This window comes from Staurois parvus, unplaced genomic scaffold (assembly GCF_062004578.1).
Source record: "Staurois parvus isolate SC_StPar_1 unplaced genomic scaffold, SC_StPar_1.0 ptg001313l, whole genome shotgun sequence".
Classification (NCBI taxonomy): Eukaryota; Metazoa; Chordata; class Amphibia; order Anura; family Ranidae; genus Staurois; species Staurois parvus.
The window spans coordinates 452,424-479,438 of record NW_028319109.1 but is presented as its reverse complement, the minus strand read 5'-3'; the positions used below and the strand labels follow the sequence as shown (position 1 = coordinate 479,438).

The window sequence follows — 27,015 nt, the reverse complement described above, 5'->3', positions numbered from 1 at the left end:
TCTACAAGTGCTCAGTTGCTCCCCATTTTTAGGCACTGTGCCGAATTTGTAGAGGCCAATCTGCTTACAGTCTAATAATTAAAACAGAACTAAAGCTATTGATTGAACAGTTTACAAAAAAAGTTACATTCTCGGCATGCTAGGAATGCTCACCGTCACATTTAATTGTGTTCTCAACCAAACTATCAAACTATCAAATGTTTGATGTTATAACTGATCATATGTGCAGCACCATGGCAGATCAAACAGATGGCAGCTTCCTTGGCTTGGCTTGGGGGGGGGGGATCCAGTACAATTTACTAAATTTCTCTGTCATTGCTTGTTGAGTCCTTGTTGGAAAGATAAGGGCAGTACTGACTGTTTATCTTTAAAGACAGAAAAAACAGAGCAATCCTATACACTGCTTACCTGCATACGGTGTATCTCTGCTTTCATTGCTCGAATTTCTCCCTGTCCAATGTCGGAGTCCACTGCATTTCTCATTTCTTTTGCCAGTTGAATCTTCTTCTCCCAAAGCATAATTTGATGCCTGATGTTTAGAATAACAAGGAGTAAGTGTGTTTCTTCTATGTGACCCCCATTTAGTAAAATACAAACTCTCTCTGAGCTCTAAAGAATCTTTCAGCTAAACAAAAGCACTCTATGGTCCTACTGACACACCAGAGGCCAGGAAGTGAGGAGAAATCTCCAAGATCAAAAAATATGTTTTTTTTTTCAGTAGGCTCACTGATCCCCATCTAAAGTGGTATTAAACTCAAAAGCATACATTCTATTGCAGCTTACCAATTATTAGATGTAATTGCTACATTAGTTTTATTTCTAAGATTCCTTTCTTTTATTTTGACCTGGCGATTTAGCCTGTATGTCTGTTGTTTTTCAACAGAATTAGCTGCCGTGCAGATGTAGCAGTCAGAGGGTTGAGGAAAACCATTTACCACTGCCAGGGATACTTGCAATGGTCACATTTTATTTATGTAAAACCATTATCGCAAAAGAAAAACATGTTCGCTGTAACAGCTTTTAAAAAGTTTAGCTTTAATTTGATAGTGCGTCTAAATCTGCTAGTACATCTAACACAACCCTCCCCACAGACTGACAATGCTGCTGTCCAAAAGTGCTCCTGTGCTCCTTCATCCACTGTAATCATTCTTCTTCATCCACTCTAATATAGGAGGGGTGTTACTGGCCAGATCATCAGGTGAAAACAGAGAGGAAAAAAGCCAAAAAAAAATTTAACTAATGCAGCCACCACATCTAACCACTGCAATATATGTTTGGGTTTAATACTGTTTTAACAACCTCACTCTCCCCCACCCCCTTCTGCCCCCTGCTGGCTGTCTGCTAGTTATTTTGTTTTTTCTACTATTAACTTTTTTTTTTTTTTTTTAGTCTTTAGGCAGATAACATGACTCTACAGGGTCCTCTTCATCTTCACCTTTTCTCAAGGCTGGGGCAGTCCTTGCTGATGCCCATAAGCAGAATGGCCTATGAACCTTGGATACTTTATTAGGCAAATACTGACTTGCAGTGAGTGCTTGGCTTACCCCATCAGTAACTGTCTTCTGGTGGATTAGTATGATGGGTAACTTAACTGATTAATAAAAAGGCTGGAGAGAACCAAGCTCTGTTCCAACCCTCTTGAAATCATTATTTGCATACTACAGCACCCCAGGTTTAGCGACTCCCAGATGTCTCTAGAACAGAGGTATTTCGGTTCTTTTGGGTGACTTCCCTGTAATAAATTACTGATTCTTTGTTTCAGATATACAGTTGTGTTCAAAATAATAGCAGTGTGCTGAAAAAAAATTAATAAAGTTCAAAATCCTTCTAATAGCTTTTATTTCCATACACACAAATGCATTGGGAACACTACACATTCTATTCCAAATCAAAACATATCAAAATTGTGTTGTTCCTCTAAAAATAATTGAAGAAAAGTGAATATTAGACTGTTCAAAAAAATAGCAGTGTTTGTATTCTTCTTTACAAACTCAAACATTCACTATATAAACTGAAAAATGTTGGAAGATTTTGCTTTCCTTTGAATCACTTAATTAATATTTAGTTGTATAACCACTGTTTCTGAGAACTGCTGTACATCTGTGTTGCATGGAGTCAACCAACTTCTGGCACCTGTGAACACGTATTCCAGCCCAGGATGATTGGACTACATTCCACAGTTCTTCTCTATTTCCTGGTTTTGCCTCAGAAACTGCATTTTTGATGTCACCCCACAAGTTTTCTATTGGATTAAGATCCGGGGATTGGGCTGGCCACTCCATAACGTCAATCTTGTTGGTCTGGAACCAAGATGTTGCACATTTACTGGTGTGTTTGGGGTCGTTGTCTTGTTGGAACACCCATTTCAAGGGCATTTCGTCTTCAGCATAAGGCAGCATGACCTCTTCAATTATTCTAATGTATCCAAACTGATCCATGATCCCTGGTATGTGATAAATAGGCCCAACACCATAGTATGAGAAACATCCCCATATCATGATGCCATGCTTCACTATCTTCACAGTGTACTCTGGCTTGAATTAAGTGTTTGGGGGGCGTCTGACAAACTGTCTCCGGCCACTAGACCCAAAAAGAACAATCTTACTTTCATCAGTCCACAAAATGTTGCACCATTTCTCTTTAGGCCAGTCAATGTGCTCTTTGGCAAATTGTAACCTCTTCAGCACGTGTTTATTTCAACAGTGGGACTTTGAGGGGGCTTCTTGCAGATAGCTTGGCTTCACATAGAAGTCTTCTAATTGTAACAGTACTCACAGGTAACTTTAGACCTTCTTTGATCTTCCTGGAGCTGATTGTTGGCCGAGTCCTTGCCATTTTGGCTATTCTATCCATTTGAATGGTAGTTTTTCGCTTTCTTCCACGTCTTTCAGGTTTTGGTTGCCATTTTAAAGCATTTGCGATCATTTTAGCAGAGCAGCCTATCATTTTCTTCACTACTTTATATGTTTTCCCCTCTCCAATCAACTTTTTAATCAAGGTACGCTGTTCTTCTGAATAATGTCTGGAACGACCCATTTTCCTCAGAATTTCAAAGAGAAATGCACTGTAACCAGCATGTACAACATTTGTTGCCTTCCATCCTTAAATAAGGGCAATAATTGCCACCTGTTTTTCAAAGAATGAATGACCTCACTAACAGAACTCCACACTGCTATTATTTTGTCATGAGTGTTGGGTCTGTTGGATTTCTATTACTCTACTACACCTGCTAGTAAATTATTTGCCATGTAGAAAAATAATTTCTTCCAAAAACAGTGATTGATCAGGTTAGTGATGTCTGACTGCTATTATTTTGAACACAACTGTATTTATTGCTTATTCAGTAGTTTTTACAATGCCCCTCTAGCTCAATATTAGCCAAGATAAGCAAAACAGTAAATATTAAAATGTTTCAGTTTTAAAACATTCAGGTATAATACTTAAATAGATGTTACCCTGTTTTCTTAGTACAGTATTTTAGTAGCTGTTTGTTGTATAAGTATTAACTATACTCACTCAGTTTCCACTAGACCTTTGAGTAGCCTGTCCTTCTCTTCTTGAAAGTTTACAAGATTCTCCTGCATCTCTACTGATTCTCTCTCAGCCTCCTGCCAAAAAGAAAATGGGAGTTCACAGCTGTGACCAGTGAGTCTAGCTACAGAGCACAGTACCCATTTGTGACACTTACCCGAAGAGATTGTATAAACTCGCTCTCCATCAGCTGATTGCGCTGCTGTAACTGCTCCTTAGAGGTTGTGTTTTTGTTTAGCAGCATGTTCAGACGTGTCATATCATTTTTTAAGTTTTTCATGTGATGTTCAATATCCTTTTGCTCATTTTTTTCCTGCTCAATTTCATCTGTAAGAAATCAGAGGCATTGCTCTTGCTAAGCACTGGCTTTACAAATCTTTCTTTACTGTTTAGTAGAAAGAAAAGGGGCTTCATCAAAGCGACAAGTTGGTGATGAAGACACTATGCACTGTGAAAGTTGAAAGAAGAATGCCATCAAGCAGAGAAAATTCAGGACTGAATAAGATATGGTGAGAGTAAAAACTATGCTCCCTGTTACTTAAGGGGAACTAAACCCTCATTTCTATTGCAGTCAAGGAAGCTGACATCTTTGCCTTTGTTTGATCTGAAGATGCCATGGAGCTGCACCTGTGATCAGTGCCATCTAAATAGCATCATGTTCCCTGGGCAAAGTAATACACTGGGGCCTCTACCAGCCTGCATCAGGTGTCCCCATTATATTGCGCATATACCCATCAAGGTGTCCCCATAAATCAGGTCCCCCATCACAGTGTCACCATAAATCAGGATCCCCCATCATAGTGTTCCCATAAATCAGGTTCCTCCAACACCGCGTCCCCATAAATCAGGTTCCCCCATCAGTGTCCCCACAAATGTCTATCCCCATTAAAATTACCCCATAAATCAGGTTCCCCCATATCAGTGTCTCCATATATCAGGTCCCCCCCCCCCATCACAATGTCCCCATACATCAGGTTCCCTCCATCAAAATGTCCCCATACATCAGGTTCCCCCATTACAGTGTCCCCATAAAGTGCCCCCACACATCAATTGCCGCCATCACAGTGTCCCCATAAATCAAGTGTCCCCATCACAGTCTCCCCATCAAAGTGTCCTCATATATATGGTTCCCTATCACAATGCCCCCATACATCGGGTGTCCCCATACATCAGGTGTCCTCATCACAGTGTCTCTATACATCAGGTCTCCCCATCACAGTGTCCCGATGCATTGGGTATCCCTATCACAGTGTCCCCATACATCAGGTACCCCCATCACAGTGGCCCATACATCAGGTTCTCATCTCAACCTCCCCATACCTCAGGTGTTCCTATCACAATGTCCCAAGACATCAGGTGTCTCCATCACAGTGTACCCATAAATTAGTATCCCCTTTAAAATGCCCCCATTAAATCAGGTTCCACCATCTCAGTGTCCCCCATACTTCAGGTTCCCTCCATCAAAAAGACCCCATACATCAAGTTCCCCCATTACAGTGCCCCCATACATCAGGTTACCCCATTACAGTGTCCCCATAAATCAATTGTCCCCATCGAAGTGTTTTTATATATATATATATATATATATATATATATATATATATATATATGGTGTACCCATCACAATGTCCCCATATATCGGGTGTCCCCAACAGTATCCCCATACATCAAGTGTCCTCATCACAGTGTCCCCATACATCAGGTGTCCCCATAACAGTCTCCCCATCACAGTGGCCCATACAACATGTCCCCCCATCAGTGTCCCCATACATCAGGTTCTAATCTCAGCCTCACCATCACAGTGTCCCCATACATCAAGTGTCCCCATCAGTCTCCCCAGACATCAGGTACCCCCATCACAGTGTCCTCATACATCAGGTTTCCCCATCACAGTGTCCCCATACATTAGGCTCTCCCATCACAGTGTCCCCATACATCATGTGTCCTCATCCATCAGGTATCCCGATTACAATTTCCCCATAGATCAGGTGGGACCATCACAGTGTCCCCATGGATCAGGTGTTCCCATCACAGTTTCCACATCCATCGGGTGTCCCTATCACAGTGTCCCCATACATCAGATGTCTCCATCAGTGTCCCCATATACGAGGTGTCCCAATATATCAGGTTCCCTCTTCACATTGTCCCCATCAATTAGGTGTCCCTCTCACAGTGTCCCCATAAATAAGGTGTCCTCATCAGTCTTCCCATACATCAAGTGTCTCCATCACAGTGTTCCCATAAATCAGATGTCCCTGTCACATTGTCCCAATCCATCAGGTGATACCATGTCCTCATACTTTAGGTGTCCTCACCACAGTATCCCCATCACAGTGTCCTCATATCAGGTTTCCCCAACACAATGTCCCCATCACAGTGTCCTGATACATTAGGTGTCCTCATGACAGTGTCCCATACATCAGGTGTCGACAACAAAAACTCACCATCACAGTGTCCCCAGACATCAGGTTCCCCTTAACAGTGTCCCCATAAATCAGGTGTCCCCATAACAGTACCTCATGTGTCTCCATCCATCAATTGTCCCCATCACAGTGTTCCCATTGATCAGGTGTCCCTATACATATGGTGTCTCCATCATAGTGTCACCATACATGAGATGATCCCATATATCGGGTTCCCCCCTTCACAGTGTCCCCACACATCAGGTGGCCCAATCAGTCTTCCCTTCAGTGTCCCCATACATTGGGTGTCCCCATTACAGTGTCCCCATCCATCAGGTGTTCCCGTCAGTGCCCCCATAAATCAGGTGTCCCCATCACAGTGTCCCAATCCATCAAGTGATACTATCACAGTGTACCCATACATCGGGTATCCCCATCAGTGTCCCCAAACATCAAGTGTCTGACAAAATTGCTCCTCCTCCAACTGTAGAGCAGTGCAAGGATGAGATATGCCTCACTGAATTGAGCTGATACTCGCCGGCCCTCCTTTACCATCCATTTCAAGCACTTGTGTATGTCAGTGACATGAGGACTAGATAGGAAGCCCTTTGGGAATCAGCAAACCAACACAGGTAGATATGGGAGAGCAGCTTCCCTGCACCACTCTGCACGTCTAGGAAACCACTCTGTACCATTGACTTCTGGACACTGCCCAACATACTAAAGACTTCTGGACACTGCCATACATCCTACTGACCTCTGTACACTGCCCTACACACTACTGACCTCTATACACTGCCCTACATACTATTGAATTATATACACTGTCCTACATACTACGGACCTCTGGACACTGCTGTACATCCTAATGACCTCTGTACACTGCCCTACATACTACTGGCCTCTAGACAGCACCCCAAATACTACTGGCCTCTGTACACTGCTCTACATACTACTGACCTCTGTACACTGCCCTACATAGTACTGACCTCTGTACACTTCCCTACATCCTACCGACCTCTGTACACTTCCCTACATCCTACCGACCTCTGTACACTGCTCTACATACTACTGACCTCTGTACACTGCTCTACATACTACTGACCTCTGTACACTGCTCTGCATACTACTGACCTCTGTACACTGCTCTACATACTACTGACCTCTGTACACTGCTCTACATACTACTGACCTCTGTACACTGCTCTGCATACTACGGACCTCTGTACACTGCCTTACATACTACTGACCTCTGTACAGAGCCCTACCTACTATTGACCTCTGTACACTGCCCTACATACTACTAACCTCTGTACACTGCTCTACATACTGATGACCCCTGTACACTACCCTACACACTACTGACCTCTATACACTGCCCTACATACTATTGAATTATATACACTGTCCTACATACTACGGACCTCTGGACACTGCTGTACATCCTAATGACCTCTGTACACTGCCCTACATACTACTGGCCTCTAGACAGCACCCCAAATACTACTGGCCTCTGTACACTGCTCTACATACTACTGACCTCTGTACACTGCCCTACATAGTACTGACCTCTGTACACTTCCCTACATCCTACCGACCTCTGTACACTTCCCTACATCCTACCGACCTCTGTACACTGCTCTACATACTACTGACCTCTGTACACTGCTCTACATACTACTGACCTCTGTACACTGCTCTGCATACTACTGACCTCTGTACACTGCTCTACATACTACTGACCTCTGTACACTGCTCTACATACTACTGACCTCTGTACACTGCTCTGCATACTACGGACCTCTGTACACTGCCTTACATACTACTGACCTCTGTACAGAGCCCTACCTACTATTGACCTCTGTACACTGCCCTACATACTACTAACCTCTGTACACTGCTCTACATACTGATGACCCCTGTACACTACCCTACATCCTACTGACCTCTGTAAACTATCCTATATATTACTGACCTCTGTACACTACCCTACATTCTACTGACCTCTGTACACTGCTCTACATACTGATAACCCCTGTACACTACCCTACATCCTACTGACCTCTGTAAACTATCCTATATATTACTGACCTCTGTACACTACCCTACATACTACTGACCTCTGTACACTGCTCTACATACTACTGACCTCTGTACACTGCTCTACATACTACTGACCTCTGTACACTGCTCTGCATACTACGGACCTCTGTACACTGCCTTACATACTACTGACCTCTGTACAGAGCCCTACCTACTATTGACCTCTGTACACTGCCCTACATACTACTAACCTCTGTACACTGCTCTACATACTGATGACCCCCGTACACTACCCTACATCCTACTGACCTCTGTAAACTATCCTATATATTACTGACCTCTGTACACTACCCTACATTCTACTGACCTCTGTACACTGCTCTACATACTGATAACCCCTGTACACTACCCTACATCCTACTGACCTCTGTAAACTATCCTATATATTACTGACCTCTGTACACTACCCTACATTCTACTGACCTCTGTACACTGCTCTATATACTGATAACCCCTGTACACTACCCTACATCCTACTGACCTCTGTACACTATCCTACTGTTCTCTGTACACTATCCTACTGTTCTCTGTACACTGCCCTACATACTACTGACCTCTGTACACTGCCCTATATATTACTGCCCTCTGGACACAGCCCTACATTCTACTGACCTCTGGACATCGCCCTACATTCTACTGACCTCTGGACACCGCCCTACATTCTACTGACCTCTGCACACTGCCCTACATTATACTGACCTCAGTACACTGCTCTACATACTACTGACCTCGGTACACTGCCCTACATACCACTGACCTCTGTACACTGCCCTACATCCTACCGACCTCTGTGCACTGCGCAACATCCTACTGACCTCTGTACACTGCGCAACATCCTACTGACCTCTGTACACTGCTCTACATCCTACTGACCTCTGTACACTGCCCTACACACTACTGACGTCTATAGACTGTCCTACATACTATTGATTTATATACACTGTCCTACATACTACGGACCTCTGTACACTGCCCTATATATTACTGCCCTCTGGACACAGCCCTACATTCTACTGACCTCTGGACATCGCCCTACATTCTACTGACCTCTGGACACCGCCCTACATTCTACTGACCTCTGCACACTGCCCTACATTATACTGACCTCAGTACACTGCTCTACATACTACTGACCTCGGTACACTGCCCTACATACCACTGACCTCTGTACACTGCCCTACATCCTACCGACCTCTGTACACTGCGCAACATCCTACTGACCTCTGTACACTGCGCAACATCCTACTGACCTCTGTACACTGCTCTACATCCTACTGACCTCTGTACACTGCCCTACACACTACTGACGTCTATAGACTGTCCTACATACTATTGATTTATATACACTGTCCTACATACTACGGACCTCTGGACACTGCTATACATCCTACTGACCTCTGTACACTGCCCTACATACTACCGACCTCTGTACACTTCCCTACATCCTACCGACCTCTGTACACTGCCCAACATCCTACTGACCTCTGTACACTGCCCAACATCCTACTGACCTCTGTATACTGCCCTACACACTACTGACGTCCATATACTGTCCTACATACTATTGATTTATATACACTGTCCTACATACTACGGACCTCTGGACACTGCTGTACATCCTACTGACCTCTGTACACTGCCCTACATACTACCGACCTCTGTACACTTCCCTACATCCTACTGACCTCTGTACACTGCTCTACATACTACTGACCTCTGTACACTGCCCTACATAATACTGACCTCTGTACAGAGCCCTACCTACTATTGACCTCTGTACACTGCCCTACATACTACTAACCTCTGTACACTGCTCTACATACTGATGACCCCTGTACACTACCCTACATCCTACTGACCTCTGTACACTATCCTATATATTGCTGACCTCTGTACACTAAACTACATTCTACTGACCTCTGTACACTGCTCTATATACTGATAACCCCTGTACACTACCCTACATCCTACTGTTCTCTGTACACTGCCCTACATACTACTGACCTCTGTACACTGCCCTATATATTACTGCCCTCTGGACACAGCCCTACATTCTACTGACCTCTGGACACCGCCCTACATTCTACTGACCTCTGCACACTGCCCTACATTATACTGACCTCTGTACACTGCGCTACATCCTACGGACCTCTGTACACTGCCCAACATCCTACTGACCTCTGTACACTGCCCTACACACTATTGACTTCTATACATTGTCCTACATACTATTGATTTATATACACTGTCCTACATACTACGGACCTCTGGACACTGCTGTACATCCTACTGACCTCTGTACACTGCCCTACATACTACTGGCCTCTGGACAGCACCCCAAATACTACTGACCTCTGCACACTGCCCTACATACTACTATACTATTGACTTCTGTACACTGCTCTACATACTACTGACCTCTGTACACTTCCCTACATCATACTGACCTCTGTACACTGCCCTACCTAGTACTGACCTCTGTACACTGCTCTACATACTACTGACCTCTGTACACTGCTCTACATACTACTGACCTCTGTACACTGCCCTACATCCTACTGACCTCTGTACACTGCCCTACATCCTACTGACCTCTGTACAGTGCCCTACATACTACTAACCTCTGTACACTGCTCTACATACTACTGACCTCTGTACACTGCTCTACATCCTACTGACCTCTGTACACTGCCCTACATCCTACTGACCTCTGTACACTATCCTATATATTACTGACCTCTGTACACTAACCTACATCCTACTGACCTCTGTACACTATCCTACTGTTCTTTGTACACTGCCCTATGTCATGGAAATTTTGTATTTTTGGTTGAACTTTAAATGTGTCATATATTGGTGTTATTCATATGTCTCTCGTGTGGCTTAATTAAAGCTCTGAAGGCTGCAATTGGGCCATGCGCATGTACAATGTATGTATTACAGTACTCAGCTCGGTTATGGATGAGATGGCAGATCTGCGCTTATAGACCAGTGTGTATACCACCACGGCATTCGATGCAAATGCCGCCGGCGGTAGGCCGCGGGCCTGTATCCACATATCAGCAGCATAGTACCACATGGACTCCGTACCGCAAGGCGCCAAGCAGTGCGAACTCCGCGTGTAGGCTCATGTATATCTTACAAGCCATTACCAACCTGAAACTGTATCTGGATGCATATGTTTTAATAAAGATCGTATCGGGCCCATTCAGATACAGACACTGTTTAATCTAAGGGATGCTTGTACAGAGAATTTACATACCACTAGGTGCTAGGACAGGAAGTCTGCTGACCTCAGAGGGCTCATGGGGGGAGGACCGGTGATAGATAATAGGAAAGGCTATGCTCCAATCGGAATGTACATCCTGTGTATAGGCACTCCCCATTGCATTGTTCTGTGGGAGGGGATTGACCTGACTCATGTGGGTGTGTGTGTGTATGCTTGTAATAAAACCAGAGGCTGAGAATGAAAACTTCCTCTATGTGAATTCCAACAGCAACCTAAGAGTGTCGCCCGATTATTTTTAGGTAACAGGAGCTCCTTTTCTCTCCACATCTCAAAAGAGCTAAACCAGTTGGAGGCGCAGGAATCATGGCGTTTAGCTGAAGTTGTCGTAAGTGGAAGGCGTAATACGGCTGCAGTGAGATTCGCACAGCTTTATGGGGGATTTCTGCGCATCCAACTGCGAGTACTCACGGTAAGGAAAAATTTGTTCAAAGCGAATTTCCAAGACACCTACATACTGCTGACCTCTGTACACTGCCCTATATATTACTGCCCTCTGGACACAGCCCTACATTCTACTGACCTCTGGACACCGCCCTACATTCTACTGACCTCTGGACACTGCCCTACATACTACTGACCTCTGTACACAGTCCTTCGTACCACTGACCTCTGAACACTGCCCTACATCCTACGGACATCTGTACACTGTCCTACATACTACTGACCTCTGTACACTGCTCTACATCCTACTGACCTCTGAACACTGCCCTATATCCTACTGATCTCTGAACACCGGTCTACATTACTATTGAAACCTTTATGAAAGAAAAAAAAATTTCTTCATTTTCCAAAAAATTGTGACAAAAAATTACAACTTCAAGAAACTCATTATGCCTCTTAATAAATACCTTTGACTGTTTACTTTCCAAAAAGGAGTCATTTGGGGTCATTTGTACTGTCCTGGCATTTGGGGGGTATTTGTACTGTTCTGCCATTTTAGGGCCTCAAGAAATCAGTACATCAGGACTGGTCAATTTTCAAAAATATATACTCCATAGTTTTTAGGACAGAAGTATGTATAACTTTCACAGACTAAATAATATACACTGATTCGATTCAGGCAATGTTTTACTAAAGAAATGGAGCAGAATACATTGTTGCTATTTTTTTCAGTTTATATAAAATAATAAAAAAAAAAACAAACAATGGTGATTAACCACTTTCCCTCCTGAGGATTTACCCCCCTTCCTGACCAGGCCTTTTTTTGCTACTCAGCGCTGCACTAATTCAACTGATAATTGTGCGTTCATGCAATGCTGCACCCAAACGAACCTGTGCGCTTTTTATTTTTCACGCTATAAACAAAAAAAGACTGAAAATTTGGAAGAAAAACTATATTTTTTACTTAAGTGTATATTGATTGCTTTGTGTGAAAGTTATAGTGTCTACAAACTATGGTATAGATACTGCAATTTACGCCATTTTTTTCCTATACAGTGCTGCGCTAGTTTAACGGACAATTGTGTGGTCATGCAATACGGTACATAAATAAAATTTATGTCCTTTTTTCACACAAATAGAGCTTTTGGTGGTATTTGATCACCTGTGCACTTTTTATTTTTGGTGCTCTAAACCAGTGGTTCTCAACCTTTCTAGCGCCGCGACCCCTTAATACAGTTCCTCATGTTGTGGTGACCCCCAACCATAAAATTATTTTCGTTGCTACTTCATAACTGTAATTTTGCAGTAAGAGGAATAGTGCCACGTCATTGGTGTCATTGGGAGGAATAGTGCCCCATCATTGGTATCAGTGGGAGGAATAGTGCCCCGTCATTGGTGTCAGTGGGAGGAATAGTGCCCCTTTCATTGGTGTCAGTGGGAGGAATAGTGCCCCTTTCATTGGTGTCAGTGGGAGGAATAGTGCCCCTTTCATTGGTGTCAGTGGGAGGAATAGTGCCCCGTCACTGGTGTCAGTGGGAGGAATAGTGCCCCGTCATTGGTGTCAGTGGGAGGAATAGTGCCCCGTCATTGGTGTCAGTGGGAGGAATAGTGTCCCGTCATTGGTATCAGTGGGAGGAATAGTGCCCCGTCATTGGTATCAGTGGTAGGAATAGTGCCCCGTCATTGGTGTCAGTGGGAGGAATAGTGCCTCGTCATTGGTGTCAGTGGGAGGAATAGTGCCCCGTCATTGGTATCAGTGGGAGGAATAGTGCCCCATCATTGGTGTCAGTGTGAGGAATAGTGTCCCATCATTGGTGTCAGTGGGAGGAATAGTGCCTCATCATTGGTAACAGTGGGAGGAATAGTGCCCCATCATTGGTGTCAGTGGGGGGGAATAGTGCCCCATCATTGGTATCAGTGGGAGGAATAGTGTCCCATCATTGGTATCAGTGGGAGGAATAGTGCCCGATCATTGGTGTCAGTGGGAGGAATAGTGCCCCATCATTGGTGTCAGTGGGAGGAATAGTGCCTCGTCATCGGTGTCAGTGTGAGGAATAGTGCCCCGTCATCGGTATCAGTGGGAGGAATAGTGCTCCATCATCGGTGTCAGTGGGAGGAATAGTGCCCCATCATCGGTGTCAGTGGGAGGAATAGTGCCCCATCATCGGTGTCAGTGGGAGGAATAGTGCCTCATCATCGGTATCAGTGGGAGGAATAGTGTCCCATCATCGGTATCAGTGGGAGGAATAGTGCCCCATCATAGGTGTCAGTGGGAGGAGGAATAGTGCCCCATCATTGGTGTCAGTGGGGGGAATAGTGCCCCATCATAGGTGTCAGTGGGAGGAATAGTGCCTCATCATTGGTATCAGTGGGAGGAATAGTGCCCCATCATTGGTATCAGTGGGAGGAATAGTGCCCCGTCATTGGTGTCAGTGGGAGGAATAGTGCCCCGTCATTGGTATCAGTGGGAGGAGGAATAGTGCCCCGTCATTGGTATCAGTGGGAGGAATAGTGCCCCGTCATTGGTATCAGTGGGAGGAATAGTGCCCCATCATCGGTGTCAGTGGGAGGAATAGTGCCTCATCATCGGTATCAGTGGGAGGAATAGTGCCCCATCATTGGTATCAGTGGGAGGAATAGTGCCCCATCATTGCTGTCAGTGGGAGGAATAGTGCCCCATCGTTGGTGTCAGTGGGAGGAGGAATAGTGCCCCATCATTGGTGTCAGTGGGGGGAGGAATAGTGCCCCATCATAGGTGTCAGTGGGGGGAATAGTGCCCCATCATAGGTGTCAGTGGGGGGAGGAATAGTGCCCCATCCTTGGTGTCAGTGGGGGGAGGAATAGTGCCCCATCCTTGGTGTCAGTGGGGGGAGGAATAGTGCCCCATCCTTGGTGTCAGTGGGGGGAGGAATAGTGCCCCATCCTTGGTGTCAGTGGGGGGAGGAATAGTGCCCCATCCTTGGTGTCAGTGGGGGGAGGAATTGTGCCCCATCGTTGGTGTCAGTGGGGGGAGGAATCGTGCCCCATCCTTGGTGTCAGTGGGGGAGGAATAGTGCCCCATCCTTGGTGTCAGTGGGGGAGGAATAGTGCCCCATCGTTGGTGTCATTTGGGGGAGGAATAGTGCCCCATCGTTGGTGTCAGTGGGAGGAATAGTGTCCCATCGTTGGTGTCAGTGGGAGGAATAGTGCCCCATCATTGGTATTAGTGACACCAATGATGGGGCACTATTCCCACTGACACCAATGATACTTACCTTGCAGACCCCTGCTCCAGCCTGGGCTCGCTCGCTCCCTCCCTCTCCCATGGTACCGACACTTACCTGTCAGATGTCTTCCTTCTCCGGCCGCTCTCCTCCTCTTCACTCGCTCGATCTTCGCGGTGCCGCTCGGCTCCTCCTCTCCAAGCTCCACCTCCTTGCCGGTGATTGGCCGCCTGTGTGCCTCTCCTGAGCTACAGTGCCGGCGGCCAATCACAGGCGAGGATTGATCTCGAGGTGTGTCCAGATGACAGGGGCGGCATGTCATCCCGCCCACACCTGGAGACGGCGGTGGCGGCGGCGGCGGCGAGGAGCGGTGTCTCGGTTCCTAAGACCATCGGAAATATGTGTTTTCCGATGGTTTTAGGCGACCCCTGTGGAAGCGTCGTTCGACCCCCAAAGGGGTCGCGACCCCCAGGTTGAGAACCGCTGCTCTAAACAAAAACTTTTGCAAAAAACAATATGTTCTCATTTCGGTCATAAAAAATATCCAAAAAAACTAAAATTTTGTCATAAATTTAGGCCAAAATGTATTGTGCTACATGTTTTTGGTTAAAAAATCCCAGTAAGTGTATATTTATTGCTTTGTGTGAGTTATAGCGTCTACAAACTATGGTATAGATAATGGAATTTACACTGCTTTTACTTTCTGACTGCTCATCACATTTCTTGAGGTGCTAAAATACCAGGATAGTACAAACACCCTCAAATGACCCCTTTTTGGAAAGTACACACCCTAAGTTATCTGCTGAGAGGCATATTGAGTCCATGTAAGATTTATTTTATTTCCACAAGTTTCTGGAAAATGACAAAAAACATTTTTTTATTTTTTTACACAAAGTTGTCATTTAAATGATTTATTTCTCGCACAAGCCATGGGTATATGTGGAATTACACCCCAAAATACATTCTGCTACTTCTACAGAGTATGGAGATACCACGTGTGAGACTTTTTGGGAGCCTAGCCACATACAGGAGCCTGAAATCCAATGACCAATTTGAAAGCCTGAAGGTGCGCAACTTCCTCATTTCACTTCCTCAATACCTATCACAGTTTCGAAGGCCCTGAAATGCCAGGATAGCACCAAACCCCCCCAAAATGACCCCTTTCTGGAAAGTAGACACCCCAAGAAATTTAAAAAGAGGCATGGTGAGTATTTTGCAGATCTCATTTTTTCTCACAAAGTTTTGAAATATAAAAAAAAAAATAGAAAAAATATGTTTTTGTTTTTTTTATTCATTTTCCAAAAACTTGTGGCAACAAATGAGATCTGCAAAATACTTACCATGCTTCTTATCAAATTCCTTGGGGTGTCTACTTTCCAAAAAGTGGTAATTGGGGGGGGGGGGGGGGTTAGGTGCTATCCTGGCATTTCAGGGCCTCCGAAACTGTGAAAGGTAGTCTGGAAGTGTAATGAGGAAATAAAGCCCTTTAAAAGCCTGAAGGTGCTTATTGGATTTTGGGGTCCTGTACTTGGCTAGACTGCCAAAACGTCTCTCACATGTGGTACCCCCATACTCGGGAGAAGTAGCAGAATGTATTTTGGGGAGTGATTCCATATATACCCATGGCATGTGTGAGCAGTAAATCATTTAAGTGACAATTTTGTGTAAAAAAAAAATTAAAAAAAATGTCATTTTCCAAAATTGTGGTAAAAAAATAAATTCTTCTATTGATCCAACCTGCCTCTCAGCAAATAGTTTGGGGTGTCTACTTTCGAAAAACGGGTCGCTTTAGGGGGTGGGGGCGTTCATTATATGCCCAGCATTAGAAGTTTATGCCACACATCACTCACTCTTCTAACCACCTGAACATCAAACCGTTTCTCTTTTTTTATTAATATTTTATTGAGTTTTACATTTTATCTCTTCCATCAATTAAAATTCCAACATAACTTATTCTATTATTTTTACCCCACATACAACTTCCCATCCCCCCCCACCTCTCAGCATCTTTTCTCTTTCTTTTTTTGGAGTCCTAGGATGCATTTTTCCTTCTATACAATTTCAATTAATTTAACCTTCTTAAATTCCTCCCACTTTTTCCATTTCTCACGAAAACACTCCACTTTGTCCTCGTCTATATAGTATAGTTCTTCCATCCTATATATCTGGTCTACCTTTTTAATCCAATCCGATATTTTTGGTGCTTCTTGTTCCCTCCAGAATTTAGTAATCAAACCCTTTGCTGCATTAATATAGTGCAATAATCCAGAATTTTTATACCTTTCAACCGTTAACTCTGTTCCATGTAAGAGACATACCCCGGGTTCCTTTAATATTTTTATCCCAGTTATTTCTTGAGGTCACGTGAAGTACTTCTTCCCAATATTTCTGAATTTTGTGACATTCCCACCAAATGTGACCTACTGTGCCCTGTTCCCCACAACCCCTCCAACATAAAGGTGATTTATCCTTATTTTGTTTTTGTACTACATGTGGTGTCATATACCACCTCGCCAAACATTTATAGTGCATCTCTACCTCTTTCATACTCACATTACCACGTGTTAACTTGTAAATCTTTTTTTGTTTATCCTCTATTTTTATTCCTAATTCCCTCTCCCATCTCTCTATACATGCCGATATCATTTTTGTTGTTAACTTACTAAGAATTTTATATATTTTCGAAGTTCCATGTTTCCCGTCTCCCCATGTACTAAACACATTTTCAAAGGGGTTCCATTGTTCTTTCTTCCTTAACCACTTCCAGACCGGACACTTTTACCCCCTTCCTGACCAGGGTAATTTTCAGCTTTCAGCGCTATCACACTTTGAATGACAATTGCGCAGTCATGCAACACTGTACCCAAATTCATTTTTTACCATTTTTTTGAGACAGATAAAGATTTATTTTGGTGGTATTTATTCACTGCTGGGATTTTTACTTTTTTTGCTATTTAAATGAAAAAGTCCAAAAATTTTGAACAAAAGTGTTTTTTTAATAAAATTTTGCAAATAAATAATATTTCATCATAAATCTTTGCCAAAATGTATTCCGTTATCTTTTTAGTAAAAAAACCCAAAACATTAGTTTATAACCAAAAATTATAATTTTTAAACACTTTTTTTACATTTTTATTTTATTTTTTTATATTATTATTTTTTATTTATTTTTTTACATACTGTCACCTTAGCAGTACAGTGTCACCATGGTGACACTGTACTACTTGTGGGGGGTGATGAAGATTTTTTTTTTTTTTTTTTTACAATGATTGCTTTTACACCCATATAAGCTGTAAAAGCAATCATTTCTCTTTCTCTCTGTGTGCATTCCTGCACTCATTGAGAAGTACTGAGTGAGCTGTGATTGGTCACAGCTTGTCACATGGTACAAGGCTGTTGTGAATAGCCTTGTACCATGTGACCTCTGTGATCATTCACAGATTTCACACGTAGTAAGCAATGATGTCACAAGTGACATCTTGCTTACTACTTTGCATGTGATCACTGATTGGCCAATCAGTGATCACATGATCGGGACCTCGTACAGAGGTCCCGTCCGACGATCGGTGTTTCACTGTGTCCGGAGGACACAGCGGGCACCGGATCGCGGTGCTGCGCGCTCCCAGGGAGCGCGCACAAGCAGGGTGCGGGGAGGCCGTTCATAAACGACCACCCGACCCTGTACTGCCACCGTCCGGCCGTTTATATACAACGGCCGGTCGGGAAGTGGTTAAGGGCCTAGGAAGTTTTCCTATAAAATGTTTTATTTGTAAAAATCGCCACTCATCTACTTTAATAAACAACTCCCTCTTCCTCTTCAATTCTACTAGGGGGCATATTTCCTCGCCATTCATTAGGTCTTTTAGTTGGGCATCTCCTTTCCTTATCCATCTCCCTACAATCTTTTCATGCCCTGGTGGAAAGAAACACGTGTTCACAAGAGGAATCAATCCTGGTAGTTTTATTGGGATCATCTGGAATTTATATAAAATTTTAGGGACAATTACCATTTTGATTAAATTTATTCGACCTATCCATATTATACCACCTATTTCAAATTTTCTCATTTCATCTTTAATTTCATTTAATAATGGAATATAATTTACTTTATATAGGTTCTTCAAGGAGACGGTCAAATTTATTCCCAGATATTTTAGTTCTTTTTCCTTCCAAGAGAAAGAAAATTCCATTTGCAGGGCTTCTCTCTCTCCTCTTGAGAGATTTATATTTAGAATTTCTGTTTTAGTTGGGTTAATTTTCAAATTAGACAACTCCCCATATTCTTTCAATGTCTTCATTAAGTTGGGTAATGTTATCCTTGGGTTACCTATATAGAAGAGCATATCGTCGGCATACGCCGCAACTTTATGCTCTGTCTCTCCTATCCTAATTCCCTTAATATCTGTATTTTTCCTTATTTTCTAAAAGGGATTCTAAGGACAGGACAAACAGCAGCGGTGAGAAGGGACATCCCTGACGTGTCCCATTATACATCTTAAAATTCTCAGATATTTCCCCATTAACCTTTATTGCAGCTGATGGTTGACTGTACAATTTCCCTATCCATATTCTCATTCTAGGGCCCACCCCCAGGACTTTCAGTGTATCCAACATAAACCCCCAGTCTACTCTGTCAAATGCTTTTTCAGCGTCTACAGACAATAACAATACAGGGAATTTTCCTCTTTTACTTTTTTTGTATAAGCATTATTGATTTTAATCCATTATCCCTGCCCTCTCTTCCAGGGACAAATCCCACTTGATCCACTCCGGCATAAGCGACTTCAGCCTACTTGCCAGCACTTTTGCATATAGTTTGGTATCTATATTTAGTAGGGATATTGGCCTATAACTAGAGCACTGTGTACTATCCTTCCCTTCTTTTGGTATTATTGTGATGTGAGCCTGGAGGGATTCCTCCCTCATTTCCATTTCCCCACCCAATGCATTAATGTATGTAGTTAATTTAGGTACCAATTGGTCTTTAAATTTCTTATAGTATCTTACCGTATACCCATCCGGTCCTGGACTTTTCCCTGCCATAGTACCCTTTAATGCACTATAGATTTCTTCTTCTGTTTTTGATCTCTCTAGGGATATTAACTGCTCTTCTCTTAATTTCGGTAACCCCACCTCTTCTAGGTATGTCTGTCTTTTTTTACATCTTTCTTCCTCATCTCTTATAGACTGTTAGGGATTGATATTATATAATTTACTATAATAGTCTTTAAACACTTTTTCAATATTTTCAGTAGAGTATTTTAGTTCTCCTTTGTTATCTCTTATTTTCTCTATATAGGTCCTACCTTTCTTTTTTCTTTGAGCTCTCATTAGGAATTTTCCTGGTTTATCTCCCCACCAATATCTTTCACTACTCATCTTATTAAACACTCTCCTTTTTTCTTCCTCCATTAATCTATTTAGTTCTTCTCTTTTTCCAATACCTTCTGCTTATTCTTTTTTGTTATACTCCTTTTATGCACCTGTTCTAATTCAGATAATTCTGTTAAGTGTGTTACTTCTCGCTTTCCTTTCCTTTTTTCTTTTTTGCCCCAATCGCTATTAAGATTCCTCTAATATATGCCTTGTGGGCTTCCCATACAGTCGCCACCGATACCTCCTCCGCCTCATTTCTTTCAAAATATAGTTCTATTTCTCTTTTAATTATCTGTTCTGTCTCCTGATCCTGTAAAAGTGTCTCATTCAATCTCCAGGTATTTACCTTTTTTTGTTCTCTTCCCCATTTTAACCTTATTGTGACAGGTGCATGATCTGATAAAGTTATAGTTTCTATCTTTGCTTTCACCAGAGACTCTATAAGTCTATGATCTAGCAATATATAATCCAATCTTGAATAAGTCTCATGTGCACGAGAATAGAATGTATAATCTCTATCCCTTAGATTTTTAATTCTCCAACTATCCACCAACTGACAATATTGTATTGTTTTCCTTAATTCTTTCATATATTTATTACTCTCTCTCAACACATGAGATATTGAGTCAAGCTGTGGTTCCATGCAACAATTAAAATCCCCTGCCACAATTAGTTTACCTTTTTTGAGATCTAAAACGTCTTCAGTATGTTCTTTAGGTAGAGCTCTGTTTTTTTGTTAGAGCAATATATATTTGCCAATGTACATTCTACCTCTTGCAACTTCCCCTTTAAGAATAAAAATCTCCCCTCTGAAGCCTCCATTTTGTCTTCCACACAAAACCTTACATCTTTCGCAAACACAATTGCCACACCTTTAGCATGTTTAACCATTTGTCGTCCGCCCTATGGCCGAATGGCGGCCGGCAAATTTCATCAGTGTTCCGGGTGGACGCCATATGGCGTCCTCCCGCACATGCGCAGATTGCGCTCCTGCAGAGCTGTGCAGCGGCGCGATCTGTCACAGGCCGTGTACCTCGGACACGGCCGATGACAGATCTGAGTATCGGCCCCCGTTGCTGGTACCATGTGACCTGCTGTGACCAATCAAGAATTTCCATTCTTTCTTACCCCAGGATTCTCCCTAGTATTTTTATCTCCTTTCTTTTTGCTGAGTATCACCCTTAACCCTTTGCCCCCCCCCCACTATCCTACCTTTCCCCCTCCCTCTCCAACCCCCGCCCTCCCCATCCCTTAGGCTATCTTTTTGCCTACAAATGCAGGTGGTGCTCCAACCACGGACGGTTTGCCAGCCACCCATCCCCCCTGTGCCCCGTCACTCACTATATCTAGTGCGTCTGGAATAATATAGATATATGTAATATAAAAGGACTGAAGCTAAAGAATCAAGAGGGAGAGGTAGAGAAGGAGGAGAGAGAGAACAAAAAAAACAGACACCAAGCCCCCTCCTCCTCCTCCCTACTCTCCCCTCCTCCCTCCCACCACTTGCCAATTTTCTTTTCCCATATCCCCTATTTCTCCTTCCTCCTCTTCCCACCCAGGTATCACCATTTTCTCTAACTCAAGTCTCTCATATCTTCAGGAAATCTTAGTCTCACTGTCCGTCCATTTTTCCATCTGATCAAACAGGCCGGGAAGCCCCATCTATATTGCACATTCTGCTTCTTCATCTGCTCTAATAATGGCTTCAAAGATCTCCTTCTTGTCAGTGTCTCTACAGCTAGATCTGGAAAAATCTGAATATTTATTTCTCCATACTTAATCGATGCTCTTCCTTTTATTTTCTTCCATATCTCTTTATCACCACGATTATGGAATCTCACGATTATATCTTGATTTTTCTTTACCCCTTTCTTGTTGGAGTTTTCCAATTCTATACACACTGTCCATTTTAAGCGTCTCTGATATCGGTCTATCCATTATAGTATTCAAAATTTTACCTATTTTTCCCAATAGGTCTTCACCGTGTGAAATCTCTGGCACTCCTCTTATCCTTAAGTTTTTTCTCTTATCCCTATTTTCTTGATCCTCTATCCTATATAGCAGCTTTCTTTGTTCTTTTCTCATTTCAATCGCCCGCTTTCCAAGTTTCAAAATAATTTGGGTTTGTTCTACTTTTCCCTCTGTTTCTTCCATTCTTGCTATCATTTGCCCCAGATCTTTCCATATTTTTGCCATCCCTTGTTTTATTGATCTTTCAAGACTTTGAAACATTTATATTATTTCTCTTTGTTTGGCATTTGTAGTTCCTTTTCTAGTCCTACCACCTGTGAGGGACCGCCGAGCGGCACCCCTAGCACTCCACTGGTCAGGCGTGCCCAGAGCGCGGAGTCTAAGCCCCAGGGTACTTGTTCACCAGGGCCCCTGATGGTGGGGATGGACTTGTAGTACCCCGGGACCAGGTCGCCACTACTGAGCACACCTGTCAGTGGTAGGGGTGTTCGCCAGGGGCTCCAACCAGGGAGAGCCAGATGTGAGGAGGTCGGGTGACCCCGATGGGATGGATGGATGGCTGAGCAAGTGCGAAGTCAGACAGGCCGAGTTGGTAACGTAGAGGACGGTAAGGTACAAGGGAGCAGGCAGAGAATTGTCGGGTCACACGCCAGGTCAGCAACAGTAGGTCAGATCTAATGAGGGGCATCCAGGGAGAGAGGTCAGGCAAAGCAAGGGTCTGGGCAGGAGAAATCAGCAGGTCAAGAACAATCCGGGTCAAATAACTTACAAGGCACAGGTTCAGAATCACAGGAAGCAGGTAAGACCAGAAGGCAACGAAATGACAGCTCAGGGACATTTAAATATCCCGCCCTGCGCTGCCATTGGTGCCCAGCGGGCGGCCGCGGCTTCTACTGCGCATGCGCGAACTCGAACGCCGCGGCCAGCCCGGACCTAGTGCCCGTGTCCCTGCACAGGGCGGAGCAGTGCGCCTGCGCCGGGACCATCGCGGCAGGGATCGAGGGGATCCCTGACACCACCTCTACTCTTTCTCTCCTTTTTTGACTACTATTAACCGTTTCCAAGACTATCTTCCATGCTGGTTTCCAATACACTTCTTTCGCTTAGTCCTTGTTGTCTTTCTGGGGTTAGGTTCCCCTGAGAGGGTATGTATTTTTTAATGGTACCTGTTTGGGAGCTCTTAGCTCCACCTCCTTTAGCTATTTTATTTTTCATGTCAAAAATTCGATTCACTTTATCCAAACTCTATGGGGAGGGATGATTATCATACAGTCCCGTATATCACTTTAAATTCTCCACCACCAGGCTCTTATTTCTTTCTTCTACTCCCCTGGGTAATCTCCCTCTATACATTCACTTTATATATAGTTCATTTCATGCAATACATTTCATTACAATACATTTCATTGTTCCTTCAGCTCTCATACTCATTCTCCGTCAGACCTCTCTTCCATATGGGGTGGCTTCCAGCTCTTCCTTCCATGGGCTGTAAGCTATAGTTCTCTCCAGCCCCTTTACTTTGTTTTTTAGGGGGAGATTCCCCTACAAGGTCCGGTTCCTGAGGGTCTGTGCTCCGGATTATTAATGGGAGAGCCGGCGTCTCCCTCTATCTGGAAACGCCAGCCAGCATCTCCTCCTCCCAATACTCCCTTGCGGGAGGTCACATGGCCACCTTGCGTCATCCGGGCTCAAGGCAACCCACTTCCCTGGATGGGAGGCTCTGTGAGTCCACCGCAGCAGTCCCCAGCCGCTCTGTCCTCTTCTCCGGACGACCCGCTCTGCAGTCCCAGCGTCGCTACGTCTCCAGCCTGATCCCCTCTTACTCAGTTAGTGTTTTTCGGGCACTCTCATGACAGGGCACACTGAGGAATAGGCGGCTGCCTTGTGGGGAGAGCTCACATCGCTCTCTCCCTCGCCGCCATGCTCAGGCTCCTCCCTCAGATCAAGCCTTTTCTGACAATTTTTGTTCACATGAAAAAATCTGTATTTTTTGCTAGGAAATTAATTTAAACCCCCAAACATTATATATATTTTTTAAAGCAGACACCCTAGTGAATAAAATGGTGGGTACTAAAATTTTTTATACTACATAGTACTCGCGCAGCGATTTTTGAAAAGTAATTAAAAAAAAACCAAACACTTTTTTTACTTTTAATGCACAAAAACACAATATATTGGCCAATTATTATTAAAAGATGATGGTATGCTGAGTAAATAGATACCAAACATGACATGCTTTAAAACTGCACATGCCCCGTGCAATGGCGACAAACTGCATACATTTTTAATATCCATAGGCAACGCTTTAAAAGCCTTTAAAAGCTACCATTTTAGATTTGCAGAGGAGGTCTAGTGTTTGAATTACTGCCCTTGATCTGACGTTCACGGTGATACCTCACATGTATGGTGCAACTGCTGTTTACATACCGGCACAGGGTCAACGCTTGTGCACACAGGTGTGCGCACATGGGAGGGTGAGTTTTTTTATTTATTTTTTTTTTAAGTTTTTGATTTTTTTTATTTTTACACTGTACCTTTCATTTTTTTTTTTTTATCACTTTTAATGCTATCACGGGGAATGCAAATATCCCCTATAACTTCAATGGGCATTGTCATATATTCTTTTTTGAGAAATCTGGGGTCTATCAGACTCTGGATATCTCCTCTGCCCTTACATTATCTAATCAAACCAAGATCGGTGTGATCAGATGCTTTCCCAATTTACAAATGGTGCTGTTTAAATCCTGCGAAACTGAAGTGATGAAATGCTCGTAGCTTCCTAATCTTAGACTATAGAGATGATTGGAAACACTCTGGTCTCCAATCAGCTCTATGGTCAGCTGGCAGAAACACCGGATGGCACGGGACTTCCCGAGAAGGCCGTGGAAGGCAGCAGGGGAGGGGGGCATCATATCCCGCTGCTTGTAAAAGCAATCCTGCAGCTAATTAGCCACTAGGATTGCTTTTACATGAAAGCCCATCGCCAGCTGAAAAAAACGATACCAGGATGATGCCTGCAGCTGTAGGCATCATCCTGGTATAACCATTCAAAGTCCAGTGATGTACCAGTACGTCCCTGGTCCTTGTTGGGTATATATGCTATGTTCTTTTTTTTTTTGTATGCAGCCTGTGGACTGAATGAAAAAAAGAGAAGAAATCTCTGCCAGAAAAAAATATGTGGTATGCCCACCATTAGAATATTCCTCCTGCATCCACCCATTTCTAATGGTGGGCACACATTAGGTCACACTTTGCCACATGCGCCAGTTCCAAGATTGTACAAATGTCTAAATAGTGGCACGCTTGAATAAAAATTGTCCACGTATAAGTGGTACCCTATATGGAAAAAGGATGACACCAAGTCCCAAACTATCTTGTCACTGCTCCCCATGTAGTCTGGGCATCCGGGGGGCTCCACGAAAATCCGAAACTTATAAGTATAGCCTGTTGTCCTCTCACAGGTCTTCTACATCTTGACCCCATATCTGGCACGCTTGCTGTGAGAGAAATTGTTTGAATGAAAGGCGGTCAGAAAAATTAATCAGGGACTCATCAATGCAGATTTTTTGCTGGGGTATAGACATCTGCAAATTTTTGGTTAAGGTGATTTGTGAGGGGCTGAATTTTGTGGAGCCAATCAAATTCAGGGTCACCCCGAGGATGACAGAGTGTATTGTCGTTGAAATGCATAAAACACATTATACTCTCATATCTATGCCTGGCCATGGCAGCAGAGAACACGGGCATATGATGAATCGGTTCTGCGGACAAATACAACTGAATTAATTTCTTTTAGTAATGCCCATGTTGAGGGTTAGGCCCAAAAAAAATTTAAATTCGGAAACCGTAATGAGTTTCCATGCAACTGGTCTGGCAAGGTTTGAATTTGGGTTGGAGGCGATAAATTGTTGTGCATATAAATTGCTTTGATCCACAATCAATATTCAGTGAAAAACAGCTCCAAAAATCAAGGGGAGTAGTTAAATTTGCTATTTCCACCTGAATTCCGGGTTGGGCAGTGAATGAGGGAAATACGGGTGCTGCAGAATTTATGGGCTGTCAATCGGGATTTGCAAGCACATCTGGAAGGATACTAGGAGCTCTATGGGCCTGTGTGCAAATTCTTGGTGGCTGCGGGACAATACTTTTGCTCACCACCGCACCAGCTTGTACTGCACTTATGGGACTCACCACGTCGCCAAGCCATACTGCAGTGCTGGTATTATTATTATACAGGATTTGTAAAGCGCCAACAGTTTGCTCAGCACTTTACAGTATAACAGGAGACAATACAGCAACAATACAATTTCAATACAAGAGGGTTACGAGGGCCCTGATCCTAGGAGCTTACAATCTAAGAGATATGTGAAAGACCAAGATGTACTAGACCGCTGGTGCTTGCCAGTTCACCAAAAGATAGCGCAGCACTAGTATTGGCACTCTGCTGTCATCAAAATTTACGGGCAAGTGCTAACAGAGATCAGGCCTGATTCTGACAACACTGCGGTTTTGTGGGCAATGTATAAAGTGACAGTGATCTACTAACACTGCACTTGCTGGGGGAGAAGGGGGGGTATGTGTATGGGCTAAACGCAGGTGCTGGCAGGTGCCGGGGCTGATCCCGCTAACGCTGCGTTTTTGAGGACGTTCTACTAATGTGATCACTGGTATAGTGCTGATCTGATCAAAGATATTGATCCGTTAAGACACTATACTAGCAATGGAGGTTTGTTGTGCATGAGCGTGTTCCTGGCAATCA

General features: G+C 43.6%; 1 protein-coding gene and 1 long non-coding RNA gene across 4 annotated transcripts in view; one reads left to right on the top strand and one right to left on the bottom strand.

Moving 5' to 3' along the window:
* CCDC40 (coiled-coil domain 40 molecular ruler complex subunit) overlaps nucleotides 1-27,015 on the bottom strand; it is a 571,335-nt gene that overhangs the window by 207,925 nt on the left and 336,395 nt on the right. For all 3 annotated transcript variants that reach the window (XM_089661107.1, XM_089661108.1, XM_089661105.1), the window contains exons 13-15: nucleotides 3,689-3,858; nucleotides 3,517-3,608; nucleotides 409-529 (exon numbers count right to left, since the gene is read on the bottom strand). In XM_089661107.1, the coding sequence (XP_089517233.1) occupies nucleotides 409-529; nucleotides 3,517-3,608; nucleotides 3,689-3,858 (383 nt within the window). The remainder of the gene's footprint in view (nucleotides 1-408; nucleotides 530-3,516; nucleotides 3,609-3,688; nucleotides 3,859-27,015) is intronic.
* LOC149437115 (uncharacterized) overlaps nucleotides 1-27,015 on the top strand; it is a 58,406-nt gene that overhangs the window by 27,816 nt on the left and 3,575 nt on the right. Inside the window, exons 2-3 of the long non-coding RNA XR_016308181.1 lie at nucleotides 3,925-4,040; nucleotides 11,565-11,734. This is a non-coding gene — a long non-coding RNA (uncharacterized LOC149437115). The remainder of the gene's footprint in view (nucleotides 1-3,924; nucleotides 4,041-11,564; nucleotides 11,735-27,015) is intronic.